The sequence below is a fragment of the Nuphar pumila genome, chromosome 3 (assembly GCF_984573655.1).
Source record: "Nuphar pumila chromosome 3, dmNupPumi1.hap1.1, whole genome shotgun sequence".
Classification (NCBI taxonomy): Eukaryota; Viridiplantae; Streptophyta; class Magnoliopsida; order Nymphaeales; family Nymphaeaceae; genus Nuphar; species Nuphar pumila.
In genome coordinates this window covers 133,274,998-133,294,987 of record NC_143251.1, presented here as the reverse complement: position 1 = coordinate 133,294,987, position 19,990 = coordinate 133,274,998, and the positions used below count along the sequence as shown (strand labels likewise).

At 35.8% G+C, this 19,990-nt stretch overlaps 1 protein-coding gene across 3 annotated transcripts in view; it reads right to left on the bottom strand.

The window, feature by feature from the left end:
• Positions 1–12,089: 12,089 nt before the first annotated feature.
• Positions 12,090–19,990, bottom strand: part of UGP3 (UDP-glucose pyrophosphorylase 3) — a 41,216-nt gene continuing 33,315 nt past the window's right edge. For 2 of the 3 annotated variants that reach the window (XM_090001987.1, XM_090001988.1), the window contains 5 exons: positions 14,804–14,878; positions 14,568–14,659; positions 14,326–14,488; positions 14,122–14,182; positions 12,090–12,570 (listed from right to left, as the gene is read on the bottom strand). In XM_090001987.1, the coding sequence (XP_089858113.1) occupies positions 12,461–12,570; positions 14,122–14,182; positions 14,326–14,488; positions 14,568–14,659; positions 14,804–14,878 (501 nt within the window). In that variant the 3' untranslated portion in view covers positions 12,090–12,460. The remainder of the gene's footprint in view (positions 12,571–14,121; positions 14,183–14,325; positions 14,489–14,567; positions 14,660–14,803; positions 14,879–19,990) is intronic. The other variant, XM_090001989.1, reaches the window with a different exon arrangement.

The following is a 19,990-nucleotide window of genomic DNA, read 5'->3' as shown; positions in this document are numbered from 1 at the left end:
ATTTTGAGAAGAACGATAAAACTCCTCAAGATTTCAAATCTACAGGGGGAGACGCCTCTACTATAGTTGCTTTGGTTGCTGCAATGGATATTTAAACACAGGTCCCACCACAGTCTAACGCCCCAGTGCTAGTGGAGTCCATGAACCGCAGACCAACAGAGGGGAATCGATAACAGTTTAAGAGCCTTCATCTCCTAAGAAAATCAAGAAGCAGAAGGATACCTTATCAAGTAATACCTTCTCTGGAACTTCTGAGATCGTCGTTTCCAGAACCCCTGCCTCATTGGAAAATTTTCTGGTGTTGGCGACTAGTTTCAATGAAGCAGGTTTGTATTACATAAGAATGAGGTAACCACCAAGCGGACCTCACCGGTCCTCGTTGTCAGAGGTCGAATTCGATCCCATTCTAGGGGACATTGTCGCTGGGGCTCACCAGATCGTCGGATGCCCCTTCCGCCACCAGCCATCCGAAGAGGGACAGGTTAGTGGTGGCCTTAATCGCTATGGCTTCGATGCACTGCCTAGTGATGCTGAGCTCCTCGGCCTCTGACAGGAGCCGCTCGCACGAGCTCAGGGTCTTGACAACGTCTAGCTCAGGAACGCGTCTTGGCGACAAGATTGTCGTGGTTGTGCTCCTCCGTCATCTCGAGGTACTCCACCGCGCACCGAAGAGGGAAGAGTAACATGATGCGAAGCGTGCTTCGATGCGAATCATACGCTTCACCCATGTGAAGCGTACGGTTCAAGACTCAAACGCCTCACTACAACGCCTCGATACTTTTTGCTTATGCTTCGCCTCTGAGGCATACGCCTCTCACAACACTGAGTTATACAACCATGCCATTTGGGGTTAGAACTTGCAACGTCCCAACCCAACGTGACATGCAATAATTGCTCTTGCCAGACAAGCGGAACCCTGGTTGGTGATGTTACGCCTCTCTTAGTTACCCGATTTGTGATTTTTTTTAGACCCAAACTGATGCATATCAGTTCAGGTTTTGCTTAATTTTTAAACCCTATTAAATATCGAGTCTAATAAACTTGAGGCACTTAAACTTCTGGGCTTATCGAATTGGAAAAATGATAAAATCAAATTGCAACTTTGTCTCACAGCTTGTAGTTTTCTATTTCTCACATAGCTAGATCACCTTAATTTTTTGAGAAGAATTGAAACTAAATCAAATCAAGGTTTGCTTAAAATTCTCCTAAATATACTAAGAAACCAGACATGCACATACATTTAACTAGTTTTATGTGATCTAGTATCGAGTTTAGGGAGACCCAGCACTGGATTTGCATTATGGTACCAAAGTAAGACCCAGACCCAACTATGAGAAGCTTAACTTGTACCAAAACGGAAATGGTTATGCATCAGAGATGATCCTCCTTTCACTACCCTCACATATTTTGATAATATCCAGATATTGCAAAATGCTGCTAGAGAAACTCCATAAATTCTAAGCCTTATTGATGGCTGGATCAGGTACATCCAACCCGCTGGGAACATGAAAGGAATCATCTGTATATTGTGGGTTGAAAGCCATATGCATGTGCCGCTTAGAATGAACACCTCCCACCAAGGGCCATGATCATGCATTTATTTTAGCATTTTATCATATTAATTCATGCATGATTCGATGAATAATCGCATTAAATTCTCACATTTATCATTAGTGTCGAGAAACACATGAAAAAGATAAATATTGGAAAAAGCATAAATTGCAAGTTAATTTGGCGAATTAGTTTGTTTAGGAATTAGTTAGTGATATTTTCTTTAGGATTTAGATTTTTAAACCAACAAAATAGTTTTTTAGAAAGTCTTAGTAGTTTAGTAAATAGTATAGCTTTTTTTAGAGTTTTTAGAAAATATTTTTATTTTAAGCCCTTTTTAGGAATTTTAGAAAATAAGTGGGGTGTTTTCTAAAAACCCCTCTCTTTGAGTAACCCACGTAGGGTTTGAGAGGGGTGGTCTTCCCCCCTTTGCCAGAACCCTCTATTCTTCCCCTTCCTCTCCACCTCTTTCTTGCCTCTTCTTGTCCTTCTCCCTCTTTCTCTCATCTTTCCTTTTTCGGTTGAGACAATCAACACGGTGATGGCGTAATGGAGGAGCCTACCTCTCTCCTCAACCTAAACTGGTAAGTGAATTCTTTCTTCCTCTTCTTCTTCTACTTCTCCTTCTCATCTCACAAATTTTGATTTTTGTTTCTGCTATTTTCATTTCAATTTGATTCTATGCATTTTTCGATCTGCGTTTGTGTTTAATTTCGTGCTTTTGCATCTGATTTACTTAAGCATTTCTTCGTTGCATCTTAGAACTAGTATTCTTTGTTGTGCGTGTTTGATTTCAATCATTATCATCTGCATTTCATTGCTTCAACATATGCATCGTGCATTCATCTGCATTGCATCGGGTGTTATTGATGCTACAACATTGCATCTGTAGATTTCATAACACTGTATTTCACCATGATTGCATATTTGCTTGCCGATTAAATATTCTGACAAGCTCAACATCAGCGCCTCAGTCCAGTACTCCAGATCGACCAGAACGTGCGATCAAATCCAAATTCTAATCAGATTCGCTGGATCCATTCTGTTTGCCGAAGTCTTTGATTCAGCCAGAATCCACATCACATCTGTCAAAATTGTCCCAAACCTGCCGAAATTCCTCTACGGTGAGGCTGAATCCTGTTTAGCCGGAACTCTATTGCTTCAGCCGGCGTCCTCTGGCTAGAGTCACCTGTTCCGCCGGAAGTTTCACCAGCATCTGAACTTTATCGTGCTCCACCAGATTCAATCATTGTACACCGGATCTACTTATCAGTCGCTGGATTCCATTGCTTCTTCTGGTAGATCTGCCGAACTGTTTTCATTCTGCCTCTTTTTCATTGTGAAACAGAATTTTCATGGTGAAAAACCTTCATCACCGGCAGAGCAGTCACCAAAGATAAATTCTTTTTGTCTGATCCGTTTTGCCTCTACAGAGTGTCTTCACCTTGCCGTGGAATCGGCCCTTCTACTGGTCGGAACCCCCTTTCAATTGCTGGATACAATTTAATGACACCTCTATTTGCTCTCACCAGAGTTCCCTTGTCGGGAAACCTTTGCTTGAGGTCCAGTTCACCGGCGGTTACCCATCTATCTGGCAGCTCCTCTTTCTGAGCCACTATGAGAGTCGATCTCACCTGCGTGAAATCGGGCATTGTGATTCAACTGTGAAAAATCATTTTCACGATAATGTGTTTTAAAAGTGTTTTTCACAGTCTGTTGTTTTTAAAAGTGTTTTCACGGTTGTATTGTGTTTAAAAGTGATTTTAACGAGTGTTTAGTTTTTAAAACTGAATGTTTGATGAATGTTACTTGTTTTTAAAAGTGAATCAATGAATGTTTGATGCATGATTATTACTTGTTTACTATTGATCAAATGTTGTTTAGTTACATAATTTGATTAGCTGTTAGTAAAAGTGATTTGTAATTGTTAGCAGATTTGTGATTTCATTTACTTAGTTAAGTAAACAAATTCACTTAATGCTTTATAATTAGAGTTACTTAATTGTAAATTGCTATTAGTTGCTTTGATATTACATTTAGTGTTTAAGTACTTAGTGATTTGTCATTAGGTAAAATAGTTAAGAGTGTCTTAGGTGTTTAATATCATTACTTTACAATCATTCATGTTACTAACTAGTAGTTAGTTTGCATACATTAGCATTATAGGTTTAATATAGTCTTATTTGTCATTTAGATTTCTTGCATATTATCTTTCATTGTTTAACATTTAATTAGCATACTTTGTTTAGTATAGTTTTTATTTCTCTCTTTTGTGTTGCTCGTGTTTTTTTGATTTGTGCAAGATCGCACAGGAGTGGAGCGGAAGTGATCAAGTGACATGGAAGTACAAGAGTAGAAGACTTTTTGCTTTTATTTTAGAAATTAAGAATTTAATTCTGGGTTTGTAACTAAAGTCTTTTACGCCCTCTGCGTAGGGTATTCATTTGTTGTAATAAGTAGTTAATTAGATTTCTTTTTTTTCGTACTTTTTCCATTTCGGCAATAAAGAATAGTTTAGTTGTTTGTTTGAATACGAAGTATTTTCGTTCCCAGAGTTTGACCCGGTCTCTACCACTAATGAGAACTAGTTTTTATTATTTGATGTCTGGTTTTCATGTGTTTTTCATTTAAAAATCTTTTCAAAACTATAATATCTTCAAAAAAGACATCAGGCCATTTTCACCACTTAGGGAAACAAGTTGTGTCGCTCGTGTTCAACTTATAAAGAGATCATTTCAAATAAAAAATTGGCTTAGCAAACCGAATATAAAAAATAGTTTTTCGGCTCAACTTGCCTCATATATGCTTGTTAAGTAACAATAAATATATTTTATGGAAAATGATCATATTGTCCTTCCAAAATGACATGTTTTTTGAAATACCTAACAATTTAACAAAATCTCCAGCATATCCAAAATCATCGATTCTTGACTTTTTTAGGACATTTTTGCCTTTTGCGCATGCGAACCTGTTGAGGTCTGCATGATATAACATTACGTTGTAGAAAGTTCGCAACCCTTTTATAAAATAAAATTTTTGCAAATATCCATACATACAATACGATATTCATAAATACAGTATGAACTTTACGAATATAACTTGTGAACCTCACTTAAGTAAATACTTCTCGAAGAGCTCTACAAATGTGTGATATTCACAAATACTTTTTGTGAATGTTTCCTACCTTCATACTCAGATGAGACCTCTGCAAATATAGTATGACCTTCGCAAATATAGTATGTCATTTGCGAATATAATATGCAAACCTCTTTTAACTAAATACTCTTCAAGGAGGTCTGCAAATGTTTGTTGACATTTGTAAATACCTGTTGTGAATGTTTTTGACTTTTACAAAGTTTGTAAATACGTACAACTTTTGCAATTACAGATAAACTTTGTGAAAATAACCTACGAACCTCATTTAAGTAAATAATCCTCGAGGAGGTCTGCAAATGTCCTCTTATATTTGCAAATACATGTATATATGGATCTCGTGGCTCATTTGCGGACTTTTCGAATATTGGACGTGAGATTCATAAATTTTTTGAAAACTTAAATATGAATCTACTTATTATTTTGTGAATGCCCATGCTAGCATTAAATGTGATGCTATGATATTTAAAAAGTGATGATTCACATTTTAGGTTTTTTTTTTATTCTAGGGCTTTGTTTGTGATCCCCAACCCTTTTTACCTTATCATGTTTCTCTCGGCAAATTTTTTCGGTGACTATTTTTGACAACTATTTTTAATGGCATTTTATCTATGACTTTTTGAGTGTTAGTGACATCATCGATGGTGAGATATTTTTATAAGCACATCTTTAATGGCTTAAACAAATATTTTTTGAAATTTCTAACATGAATCCATTATTATAATTGAACATTGACATGAATAAGTTATTTTAGCTTTCTCTTTTTCTATTCAATGAATAGATAAATGTATAACTCTAAAAATTGCTTCATATTTTATCTGTTTATATTATTTTGGCACTCTCTTTTTTAGTAAACACATATTTTTGGTATTCTCTCTTTCTAAATATATTTTACTTTTAGGCGTGCCTTTTTATCCTATGCATTGCATTTTAAATTGATCATAAATGTATAGATGTTTGCGTGTATTTTATTTAAAATTTGGCACCAAATTTTTTGTTTAGTGTTTACTATTTTTAGGTTATATATATATGTTGGTGTTGTTTATGATTTATGTTTGTTTTCTATTATTTTTTTTAATATTTGGTGGTTTTCTCTTGGAGTAATGGGGTTAGGGTTGATTAACTCTTCGTATGCATTCAATAGGGGTTAGGATTTTTGTTGTTAATTGAATGTATCAAGGATATATAGATAACCTTTTTATCACATTATATTTTTATTAGATGAATTATATGTTATATGATTGGTGTATGAAGTTAATGATAATGAATGAAAGATTGAAAGTACAGTACTATAGATCTAATTATCCTAATTGGAGATCTATAGTGGTCTCCAAAAATAATAGCTTTAAAGAATTTATGATTTTAAACCAGATATGAAGAAGAGTTATTGAGCCTCTAGTAAAATTATTCTCTAAACATAGATAACCAACAAATATTGATAAATGTTTTGAATGATGATATAAAATCAGTTATTTAGTGATGATATTTACTTGGAGGCTTACAAAGTTAAACAATGGACAATTGCAACTAAAAATGATTGAAATTCCACGAAGAATGTGCATCTATATGAGGCACCATATATTGAGTACAATCCTTTGGTGAGCATCCAATTGTCCCATGGGCAAAATTGATGTTCTTAACATACACGCAAAGGGCATGCAATTGCCCTAACCAATTAGGTATATAGATGTTCAATGTGTAGAAATTAAATAATCTTCATAAACAATTGATTTTATACATAATTAGAGGATCACTACAGAGAATGCAAATGGCATAACTAGATATAAGTTGTTGGACTTTTAATTTATACTTGAAATGTAGGTGTGATGATGGTGTTATTTTTATGGTTAATCATGAAATTTAAAAATGCAAGAATGTTGCACGCATAGAAGCAAATGAAGTGATAAATACAATAACTTGATTTAGTTTATGCATTCAAATAATCAATTAGTTATAACAATGATCACGCTAACCGTAGATAATTGGATGATAATAATAACTATACCATATTGGATAAAGATGACTAAAAAAGGATAAGAGGGGACAAAGACATTTATGACATTAGACAATTAATGGTGTATGCAAATGATGCACACATGATAATTGAAAAGTCGAATAATTGGTATGTTGTACTGGCTACATGAGCATTTTTTGGACAATAAATTTTTTTTTTTTTATACTAATGAGACGTGGTTCAATATGTTGTCATATGATGAAGAATAATTGAAAATCATTGAAGCGGAGGCATTTCAGTTGATTAAAAAGTTGTTTAACGAAAAACTTAATGATTGTGACTCATTACAATGCCTAACAACAAGCTCAAATAAGGACGACATTGTTGTCAGGCAAAGGTTTAATGATTTAAATCATTATCATGAGTTTTTTAAAGATCATATAATCAAGAATAACTATAAACCAAAATTTATGAGAAGCGACAATAATAGAGTAATTGTCGTATGCATGAAAAAGAATCTGCAAACTATGGGTGATTGCTATTAAAGGATTCAATGCACAAAAGTACACGAAACAACGTTCTTTCAAGTGAAGAAGTATAAAAAAGAACATATATGTGGTGGATCATTAGGAAACCTTCGAGTAGAAAAAATGTTTGATGTGTAGATTGCAAGTATTATTCATAAATGACTTCATGATAACCCGAAGATAATTATAAGAGAAATCATCAATGACATCAGTCACAAAGAAGGTGTAGAGATTAGTTATAAACAACCATGGCATAGACGTGAACACAAAAAAAAAAGTTATATGGTTCATATGAAGGCTCCTTCAACAATCTTCTTACATATTTGGATCATTTGATGAAGAGAAACCCATGAACGGTAAGGTTTACTAAGACAAATAGGAAAGATCGACTTAATACATGTTTTTATCCTTTCGTTCATGCATCAATGACTTTCTAAATGGGTGTCATCAAGTTCTTATGATAGATGACATATTCTTAAAAGAAAAATACATAGGTATATTGTTATTAGCTCATAGTGTTGATTCTTAGGTTGAGATGTTTCTGATAGCACTTGAAAATATAGGTAAGGAGTCAAATGATCCATGGGCATAATTTTTGGAGCGTTTAAAATATAAATTCATACAATTCAATGAGTTTAGAGAGTTAACGAAATTGACCATTATTTCAGATAGGCATCAAGGGTTGTTGTATGTTGTCTCTCATACTTTTCTTAGATGTCATGTTGGATATTGCATGAAACACTTGACAAAAAACTTTTCTAAAAAATTTGGTTCACTACTCAGTGCACTTTAGTGGAACGCAACTCGAGCTACCACGAAACCAGAATGCAACTATTTTCTTGAAAAGATCTAGGAGCAAGATAAACCACATATGATTATATTGCCACTGATATAAAACTGGAGTTTTGAGCTATCTCTTACTTTGTAGAAAAAATATATGAGTATTTAACATCTAATATAGCAAAGTATTTAAATTCTAAGAAACAATATAGACAACTATATGCAGTAGTCATACATTTTCATCGATGTTTGTACTAAGATGCGACCAATCTCATGGTTACAATGTTGATCTTGAGAATGTACAATGCTCTTATGAAGAATAGTAGGGGAGTGAGATTTCATGCAAACATATAGTTGCATGCATTATGTATGAAGGATCATACATTTGCATTCAGTCTTATGACAAATAATGTTATACACAATGATCCATTGACTCTTATTTCAGTCTATCCATAAAAGGTGACGCATAAACCATGCCAACCTAAGGTCAAGAGACAAATAACAACAACAATGGATAGTGTGCCATATAAGTGCATAAAAGTATGTTTGCGTACTTCTTGTTGCAAAACTAGTGTGTGTTTGTGTATGTTTTTCTATGTCTGTATATGTATTTTTTAACAATTGTTTGCTTATATATATTTATTGAGAGTTTTTTAATGAACTTCTTCAATGTCTTATGTCTTTTATGTGTGTGTATGATTTTATTAAGAAGCTTCTATGTTTTTATCAAGAATTTTTTAATGAATTGCTCTAATGTTTCATATTTTTGTGCTTTTTAAGCCTTTCGTGATATGATACCTAAAGAGAAACGTGACAGCAGGAAGAAAAAAAATATTGATGGTAACCAACCACGTATAAAGAGTCTAGATGTAGAGCTTTTCGTGCATGATTTCTACATGAACACTTTGTTGTCTAGTGATGCAAGTATTAGGTTTATATGTTTGTTTGTTTTTTATACTTGTATGTAGACTCATTTAAATCTAATATGAACGTATCACATATGACGATTTTGTAGCATTTGTATAGATTCATATAAAAATGTATTCATCATCACAATCAGGACATGACAACGGGAAATGAACAAATAAATATCATTTACCTTATATCTTATTTTTTGGTGAGTCTAAAAAATGATAGTCCTCATGTTTTTCTACCAACTAAAAGAAACCAACTGCATTCTTCACAGTAAATAGTCGAATGCGAATATAAAAAAGGGGCTCGTACTTTCTTGAGTAACCAAAACGTGTTGTATCTTTTTTTAGAATGTGACAAGATATCTATTGAATAATATTGCATACTTACATTTACATTTATATATAAATGAATTATTTATATATTGAACTCAATATATGTTGCAGATCTTAATTAATCTTAACTAGGCAATGAACACTGGGTTTTGTGGGAGATGGTCATGAAAGAAAATAAATTCAGATTCTATAATTTTATGGGATTCATATATAATGCAAATACGAACATTAAAAATCTAGTACAAACTCATTACTTATTCAATAATATCTTTATTTTTCTCTTATATTATGTGGGATTATTATTGGGTTATAGATTAAATTTTTTGTAGTGTTTTGGCTACGACACTTACTCAGACTGGATGGTATGTCTCATATATGATATTTCTCAACAAGAGAACAAATAATTACTTTGCACATATATATAAACTCAATACATACTTGTACATGTTCACTTTTTATATGATTGTTTAGAAAAAATGATGTGTTATGTAATTAATGGTATCATAGAAATGACATTACTACATAATACTCCTATATCGAAGAGGTGGGCCATGTAAGGAAGATTGTGGGGCCCCACCTTGGGTTTTTTTCGCTTCAACAAGGGTTTCTCATCATAAAAAAAAGAGTGTGTATCAGGTCAGAGCAATGTTGTCAGGTATCAGCCTTGAATCATTGGGCCACCAATTCAACTGTATCTATCAATACCGATACTCAAATGAATCATTTTGTATCGGCCAAAAAATAATAAAAAAATATTATGTGTCAATCATAACGTGACATGTGTTAAAACCATTAAAATAATAGTAAAAATATTTTTTAGTACTTTTTGCATTTATTTAAAAAAAATTTGATTTAGGGTGAAGCATATTGATTTCTGCTGATACTATGAATATTGGCCGATACACACCAATACTGAGAACATTGGGTCAGAGCAAGCAACTGGCGGTTTACCGTCAGTGTTTGCTCTGATTCATTCATCCATGCGATGAACGACATCCCAAATACTATGGATGGATTCTATACCTTCTAGATGGATCCCACATTTTTTTAGAGTTGTTGATGCCCTGGATGAATGGCATCTAAGGTTTTCAAAATGAACAGCTGAAAAAAGAGTTACTCCATGGTATTTGGGATGTCGTTCATCGCATGGATGAATGGCATCATAGCAAGCACTGACGGGTTACCGTCTGACCTGATACACACTATAAAAATACTCCCACATCGGACCCCAGAATAAAGATGTCACAGCCCCGTTATCTTTTCCAGCAGGTCTGATAACTCGGCGGCGAAGGGCTCTTACCAAATATGGCTTTTAATTTCAAAGGTCTCGTCCTGTTTTAATAAAACACACACACAGACACAATGTAAACTCCATAAATTAAATTGTGACGGTATTTTCAAAATATCTCATTTATAACATTGCCTATCATTTTTTTTCAATAAATTGAAAAAATTATTTATGACCATGATTTGAAGCTGCACGGCAGTTTTATCTTAGATTATATAAACTTAAGACAATAACATAGTAAAATCATGATATTTTTAGAAATTTTCACCAATATTTGGTACATAGCAACTATGTCACAGGGACACTTTAACGTGTTCTCCTGTGGTGTCCCCTTGGATACTATTCTTAATAGAAAATTACACAAAAATGGTGTGTATCGTGTCCTTTTAGCTGTATCCTTGTGTCACAAATCAGGTTATTGGGAAACATCTAACCGAGAGAATATCTTGCGACATTTTAGAAATGTTCATTTTTCTCGAGAAAATATCAGTTAGGTTGTATGTATCTGACTTTGGAAACATAAGACTTAACTAGTATTCATGGGAATAATATTTGTAACCTCGTGATAAGGAACACCCCAACTAATATGGAGTCCGGATCAGGTGCAATCACATGGCACAATTTTTGTGCATTATTAAGCACCTGATCGCCCTCCATCAGGCCTTGGGCCCCAAAACTGACAGGTCTGTCCCCAAGATGGAAGGTGATCACGTGCTTAATACACAAATATACATGTGCTTTTCACACTAATATGGGAGGTTGTTTTGACCAAATCTGGTCCTATAGTTGTGTTCTATATGGTCAAAATAGTAAGAATTGACCTTTGAACCCATATTTTTTTTTATATAAAAAATATGGTTATTTGATGGTTGAAATCCAACATACACATCGGGAAAACATAAACCAAATGCCAGTTTCTATCGTACCGAATATCTAGATCACATATGGAGGATCAAATGTGCAAATAATAATAATAATAATAATAATAATAATAATAATAATTTTATAATTTTCACTAGGGGCTTTCTTACACATGGCCGTAGCATCTCAAATGCATGGCTAACAGCATTGCATAGATGGAGAGGTATCCAAGGAACCCCTGACAATAATACCATCACTAGGGGTGTCCACAGACCGAGTTTGGTTCAGACCAAGGTGGAACCAAACCCAGATTTGATTTGAGATGTTGGTTCTGGTTCCAGACGTGGGTCCAATCGGGCCTTTCATAAGAGAAACCATACCCAGATCCAATTTGAACCATACCCGGTGAAATAATATTTTTTTTAATCTTTTTCAAAATTAAAAAATTGCAGATCTAAGTCAGAACTCAGGTTGGGCCCAATTTTGGGATAAAATTTCACAAACCATACCCTAGTCCATATATTAATTGGACCGTTTGAGTCTGACCCGGCTTGTTTATCATCAAACCTTGACCCCATAGTGGGTCGGGTCAGGGTCAAACCCGACTCACTGTCATCTAGGGTAACCCTACTAAAGTCAGAAAAAAGAAGCTCAAGCAACAGTATAACCCACAAGTCACATCAGATAACATTGGAAGAGATAGGATTGATCATGGATCAGGTCATATGACATGATGCGATCTAATCATTCACAATCTTGGCCATTGATACCGTGAGTTCTTGTGGAAGATGAAAAACCCTTGGATATCATTACAAATGTACATAATCATTTGCTTTTACATCAGAAATCAGGAGTGATAAATGGAAACTGCATACATGCGCACCTAAATGCACAATAAATTGATCCGCTTGTTACAAAATTTACAACTGGGAGTAGCAGAGCTTCATTCAACTGGAGATACCAGGTATTGTATATATGATCAACAAATTGTTGATCGCTGATTTTCTATATATTTCAAATTTATCGCGCCATGGCCGGAGTTGCATGATAAGCAGCATGTGGAGGGAGGGAGAGGAAGGTAGGGTGATATGGATTGAGGCTACAATTCCACCATTTCTAGGGCGATATGTGACTTGTTTAGATTATACTTCCAGAACCAGCTTCCACAGTCCATTTCTCTTTGTATCGGAATGAGTTTGGTAGACACTCCTACAATAAGAATAAGAATACATGCTGTCAGGACAAACATATGGCCTGGATTCCAGACATGTACATCCCATCAAGAAGAACCAACAAAATAACAGTAGTGATGCATTCTGTGATCAATGTTCGGCTTAAGCATTCATAAAAGAACTTTAAGAGGCACTAATAAACTTAGGACAGTACCCATTAATCATGTTGATGAAAGAGAACAAAGGTTTAGTAAATCCCGTTTTCATGCCCATATAATGCATATATTGATCAACGTTTTTGTGATGCAGAAGCTTGAGAGAAAGGAACTCAAGCAAGTTTTACAGGAAACAAAATCAATAAGCAGAATTTATAGAAACATTGATGGAATGTGATAGATCCATAAAGCAGAAATTACATGTTGCTGCTGTATTCACAACTTAAAGGCTCTTAAGAACCTGTAGCTTTTCTTATAAGTTAAAATGTTTGTTTTCTGTCTTTTCTGTATTTTTCGTAATTTTGTTACATGGTCATTTCATGGAAGGACTTGTCACACCAGTAATGTTTATTAATGAGATTCAATTGATTTGACTACCCAATTGATTGATCAGGTTGACCAGTCCTACTCCATTCACGCTAATTAATTGAGTTCTGCAACCATGTGTCAGTTGGTTTATGATCCATAAGATTCATGCATATAGCTTTCATTATCGTGTATCCACTCAGGGCATTTCACCTTATATTAGTGTCAGACTACTTCCAGAAATTTCTATGCTTTCAACCAATTGATAATGCAGATGGAAGTATCTTTTTGGTCTAAATGATCCATTATTAGGGTTCTTTTATGCGCTTTACAGTTTTGAATTTTGCCATTAAACTAGGTCAGTTTAGTCGGTTCTTTTATATTATTCACTCATTTACAATTGTTGTATACACCGATTAACAATCATTTCTCTCCAAAACTTTGTAAATTACCCTAAAAATATTTACTCTCTTCTGCAACATTTAGTATGTGTATCTTCATGATGCTACCTGAATTTGTCTGCCTTTCAGGAGATGATTAGTGCAATGATGTCCAACTTGAGGAACAGGTAGATAAAAGATTCCAAGACCATGCGGTTACATTAATGAGCTTGTCCAAGGCTATACACTCCATTAAGGTTCTCATGGACCCCTAAAGAGATCCGACATTTATTTAACACATGGTGAGGGTTAGTTCATGTTCGCAGTCTGTTGGAGTTCTGGACAGGCTTCTGACCAGAGCAACAGTATCCTTCTGGCCTTATCATGTTCCCTTTTAATTTGTCATACTTGTATTGGTATGGAATTTGCCACTTCTTTAGTTTCCAGCAGAGTTCCCTTCTTTGATCCCTAAACCAGGTGAGCTGTATACAACACAAATCCCAACATGTGCATCATCTCCTTGGTGCCATTTCAAATGATTCAATGTTGTGCTATAGTAGGCCTTACCATATGGGAAAGGAAAAAGAAAAAAAGGAAATGGAAATAGTTGGAGCAAATTTATGATACTGCATCCAATAAGAGGAAAAAAAATATATAGCAAAGTCCAAAGTATTTGCTTGCTAAAACCTGGATTTACACTGGTGACTAGTAGCTTGTAGCCATTGGGAACTTCATAAACATGGTCACCCTGAAAGGAAAAAAAAATGGCGTTAAAAAGAAGTTCAAATGTGAGTAAATGCATCATGCTGGTTAAGAAAATTTTCTCTTTCTTTTCATTTTGGGTGGGGGGAGTTACAGTTTTTCGTTTATATTACTAAAAATGAAACCTACCTCAAGTACTACATCCACTGCTTCAAATTCTGCATTTCCTAGCAGTGTAACTCTCATGGTTTCAAACCGCCTAACGTCATGTCTCCAGTAGGTGTTATCAGCATTATTCCAATCAATCCCTTTGTTCACAACCTTTACATTTTGTAGTTTGCACCGGCCACATCTTGTTAAATCCACAAAAGTATATCAGCTTTAAGATAAAAGTGTAGACCCTTTACCAAAATTATAAATTATTAAATTACCTACGACCATAATGTATCAATGAACTGTCACTATCAGTGGTTGAAGTTGAACCCATAATGTTTTCAGCAATGATGATAAGGCTTCCATCAAGCTGTCATCAATAGCGTAACACTATCAGTCTATCACATAAATCAAATCTGTGGAAGTCTTATATCACAATAAGACCATCAGTCTCACATAAGTAAAATCTGTGGAAGTCTTATATCACAATAAGACACTACATCACTAATCATACCTCAACATCCTTCCAGAAAAACTCAGCAACCTCTATCTGTAACTCTGAACCTTGAGAAATTGAACCACCTTGGAACTGTGGAGAAAGAAGGGTTTCTTGTTACAATTAAAATTCTAGTAATACAGAATGGGTCTTAGGGAGGACCATCTTGACTATTATGTCTTCAACTGAATTTGAGCAAGTAACCAAAAACATGGTTCAGCCAATATCAGTCACTGAAGTGCCACTTCTCCATGTGGTGTCATGACACGGGTCATGGGAAGCTGGCACCCAGTTTGTTAGACACAGCAATACACCCACTCAATAGAAGAGTCTCAGAAAAAGGCACTTTATTTAAAGTTTTAAACAAAGGAGTAAGTTTATAATTTTGAACCAAAATCAGTATGCATTTAACTTTAATGTGTTCATCATATTTTTTCCAATCGTAATTCTTAAATTATGAATTTGTTTGGACTTCGACTTCAATGCACTCGTGATAGATAAAACCTTGAAACTTAATCTTAGTGTGGCCAACTGATTTCTATTCTTGAGACTTTGATGAGACTTTATGTGCCTATTGTATAAATGCATTTAGAAATGAAATGCCCAATCCTTGTAGAAGCCAGCTGGCTTCTACTCTTTCTTAGAGTATGTTTCACACAGTTTGGCTCCACGATTGTGGGAAATAAAACCTACAGTCTCTCCCTAATTAGAACATTTCTGATTGATTTAAACTAACTGTTATATACATATGTGTATGCGTGTACATGTGCGCATTATAAGAAAACAAGTGAGATAGGTTTGCTTCACGCCTCACCTGCACAGGAAACAGAAAGAAAGAGAGAAGCACAAAGCTGGGGCGGCAGAACATGCACGACCTCCAAGCCCTAATTCTTATATAAACATAAGTAAGAAATGATATTACAATATTGCCATTAATGAAACATCATTCTACGTGTTCTATTTAACGTGCGTATGGATTTGGATCCAGATCCATATGCATACTATATTTTAACACCCTCCCTCAAGTTGTACGTGGTTTTGAAGCATGTACAACTTGCTCTTCAATAGCCAAAATTGGCGTCCTGTTAACCCTTTGGTAAACAAGTCTGCCACTTGATCTTCTGTTCGAACATGACGTAGTTCTATCTCCTTCATATCGACTTTCTGTCGTATAAAATGTTGATCAATCTCAATATGCTTCGTTATGCTATGTTGAACAGGATTACACGCAATGTTTATTGCGCTTTGATTATCACATAGAAGAAATGATCGAATAATTGTCTCCCCAAGGTCACTCAATAAGTGTCTAATCCATGTAGCTTCTGCCGTGCCTGCAGCCATCGACCTGTATTCAGCCTCTGTACTTGATCGTGCCACTGCCTTTTGTTTTCTGCTGCTCCATCTGGCTAAGCCTCCATCCTCGATCGACTGCTAGGGATATGATGACACGAATTGTACCCATTTTGACTATCGGACTAAAGGTCTCATCGTAATCTTCACCATATTTTTGTGTGAACCCTCGAGCAACAAGTCGCGCCTTATATCGGTCAATACTACCTTCGGGTTTATACTTTGTTTTATAAACCCATTTTGAGCCAACAACATTCTTTCCTTCTGGTCGAGGTACTATTTCCCAAGTCTGGCACTCATGAAGTGCTTCCATTTCTTCATTCATAGCTTTAGTCCAATGACGGGATTGAAGGGCTTGATTAAAACAGGTGGGTTCCTCCTGTTTTGTGAGTTGAGACATAAACAACTGGAAGTCAAGTGAAAAGGTCTCATAACTCACCCATCGTTGAATAGGATGCCTAATGCGTGACAACCTTTGAGCCGGATCATTGGTGATGCTTTCCACATTCCTCGGCCCTGTATTTTTGTCCCTCCTGGTGTATATCTGTCCAGAAAAGCGTTCTACTGGAGGTGGCTCAACTGGAGATGGTTCAACATGCATCTGTGAGTCATCCAACTCTCTACTCAAGCCGAAGGAAGGACAATTCGCCTGACATGATTCTTCTGTATTAGCAACAAGATCCGCGCTCATCCATGGATCATATACCTCTAATTCTCGAGATGGCAACTCATCGAAGTCATTGATCTGAAAATTTTGTTCATCAAAAACAACATTCCTGGAGGTCCTAATATGTTTTGTAGTAGGGTCATAACATCGATAGCCTTTGTATTCATCCGCATACCCAACAAATCTGCACTTAGTGGCCTTATCCTGAAACTTATTTCATAGTGATGAATCAATATGTACGTAACATACACAACCAAAAACACACAGCTCATCATAAGAGGGATGTTGCCCAAATAAAGTATAATAGGGAGATTTCTGATCCAGAAGTGCCATAGGAAGACAATTTATGACATGAACAGATGTATGAAAAACTTCTATCCAGAGACTAACGGGCACATTGCTATCATGTAACATGCTCATCGCACTCTCGACAATATGCATGTGTTTCCTCTCCGCAACCCCATTTTGTTGAGGGGTATGAGGGCAAGAAACCTGTCGACTTATTCCTTTATCCCGAAGAAAGGCAATAAACTCGTTCGATGAATATTCTTCTCCACCATCACATTGTAAATACACAATATCACAGGAAAACTTGGTTTTGACCATCGAATGAAATTCCTGAAATATTTGGAAAACTTCATGCTTATGTTTCAAGAAATATATCCAAGTATAACGGGAATAAAAATCAACAAAGATAACATAGTAACGACTGCCAGAAAGAGAAGGAATAGGTGCAGGTCCCCAAACATCGAAACAAATAATCTCAAATGGCCTTGAAGCTCTTTTATTAATGATATGAAACGGAAGAACACGACTTTTGCAGAGTTCACATGAGGAACATTTATTACTTTCTAAAAATGAACATAAACTAGACTCTGGAAGAAGACCATCAGATACAAGATTTTCAACAAAGCCCCGACTACAATGTCCCAAGCGACTGTGCCAAATGTTTGTCTTATTACAATGATATGATGAATTTAAAACTTTTAATGAAGGGAAAAACAAAGGCTCTGAAGGCGAAGACACTGAAGAATGCTTGGACGACTTCAACTGGAGAACTGGGACTGAAGACGAAGACACTGAGGGAATCTCCTTGAAGACATACATGTTTCCTTGAAGCTCCCCCTTAGCGAACGTCTCCTTCGTTCGTAGATCCTTAACATAAACAGAAGAAGGAGTAAATTCGATGGAAGAATTCATATCATCAACAAGTTTAGCCACAGAAACAATGTTCTTTTTAATATTAGGGGCAAGGAGGACATCAAACAAATGAAGTGAGGACTTTGACATAGGGATATGTGCACTGTCAGTATGACTAATGGAGTGATAAGTTCCATCTCCCGTAACTATACTACCTTTTTCAAAATAAGGCAATAAGTGAGATAACTTACCTGCATTATCCGTGACATGAGTGACAGCACCAGAATCAACGTACCACTCGCCTTGCTCATTTTGCTTGATCATCATCTGTGACAATGCTGATAACAAAAGTTGTTGCACATCTGTAGATGGCGCTTTCATGTCCACAGTAGAAGTTTTATTTTCAATTTTTTTTATTTTTCCTCTATTCTGCAGGTTAAACCAACAATCAACTTTCACATGTCCTCTTTTGTTACATAAGAAACAAGTGGGCACTCTCTGATTCCCTGCATTAGAGACACCCAAAATATTAGGTGTAGGTAAGATACCACGTCCTCTCTGTCCAAAGCGGCCTCGGCCTCGGCCTCTGCCCCCTTGATGCTCTGCATTACCTCATCCAAAACCTACAGAAGTCTCCATAGCCAAAACTGAATGAGAACGAGTTGATTCATTTCCTTCTGCCCTTTGTTTCGTAATCATCTCATGCTGGAGAAGTTTCACTTGAAGATCGTCAAAATTGGGCAAGTGAGGAAGACATGTCAAAGCTATGGTAAACATGTCAAAATCAGAGCCCAACCCATTAAGGAGTTGTTGTACTTTGTCTTTATCTGAAATAGCATTCCCAATAACAGCCAATTGGTCAGTAATACTCTTCAAGCGGCCTATGTATTCCATAACTGTCATGGAGCCTTTCTTTAAACTTTGAAACTCATTCTTTAAATACATAAATCGGGCTTCTGATATCTGAGAGTATGTCTGAGAGAGCTTACTCCATAAATCTGCCGCAGTGCAATCATCTCAAAGAGTAGCCAACACTTCTTGAGAGAGTGTTGATGTAATATACGCAACCAAAGATTGATCCCGTTTTCTCCAAGTGGTATACTCCGGATTCTTAATAGATTTGGTAAATGCATCACCCCTTTCATCCTTGGTTTCCTGCAAAATAAGCCGTGGTGGTACAGGAATGGAACCATCCAGATGTTCATCGAGATCCTGACTCCGTATAAACGAAAGTATTTGTCTCTTCCATGTTAAGAAATTAGAATGAGTAAGTTTTTCTGTAACAAGCTGATTTAAGAAACTTGCAGAGGAACTGGATGACGAGTATGAATCCATATCAATGGCAACAATGAATAGGCGAACAAAAAGGATTGAAGAAAGCAAACTGAGTTGAGATCACTTAATCAATCAACAGGGCTGCAATAAGAATATGTACTTGTGCAACCAATACCTTGAAAGGGAATTCCTTTTTTTTTTTAGAACAAGAATGTAATCTGTTACAGTCTGCCTATAGGCGTTGCACAGAAAACTCTGATTTCACTGCTGATTGAAAAGGATGGAAAACATCAAGACAAATTCGAGAAAATCTGATACGATGGTGAATGCTAAACTATGGCAATGAGAAATAAACAAAATAGTATAAATCAAGGAGTATTCACAGCATAGACTTAGGAAAATATTAACGCACGTTAAATAGAACACAGTAAGTGCAGTTGGGGATAAAAGAAGTGATATCGAAGAAGGAGATACAGTCAGATGATGACGTTGAAGATTTTAGAAGAAGTCGATGCCAGCATAGATTTAGGAAAATATTAACGCACGTTAAATAGAACACAGTAAGTGCAGTTGGGGATAAAAGAAGTGATATCAAAGAAGGAGATACAGTCAGATGATGATGTTGAAGAAGAAGAAGGAGATGCAGCTGATGTTGAAGAAGATATTGACAGACGGTGTTGACATACGATGGTGAAGAAGAAGAGATGTTGATGTTGAAGAAGTCTTGACAGACGATGTTGAAGAAAGAAGGAAGAGACGCAGCCGAAGAACAG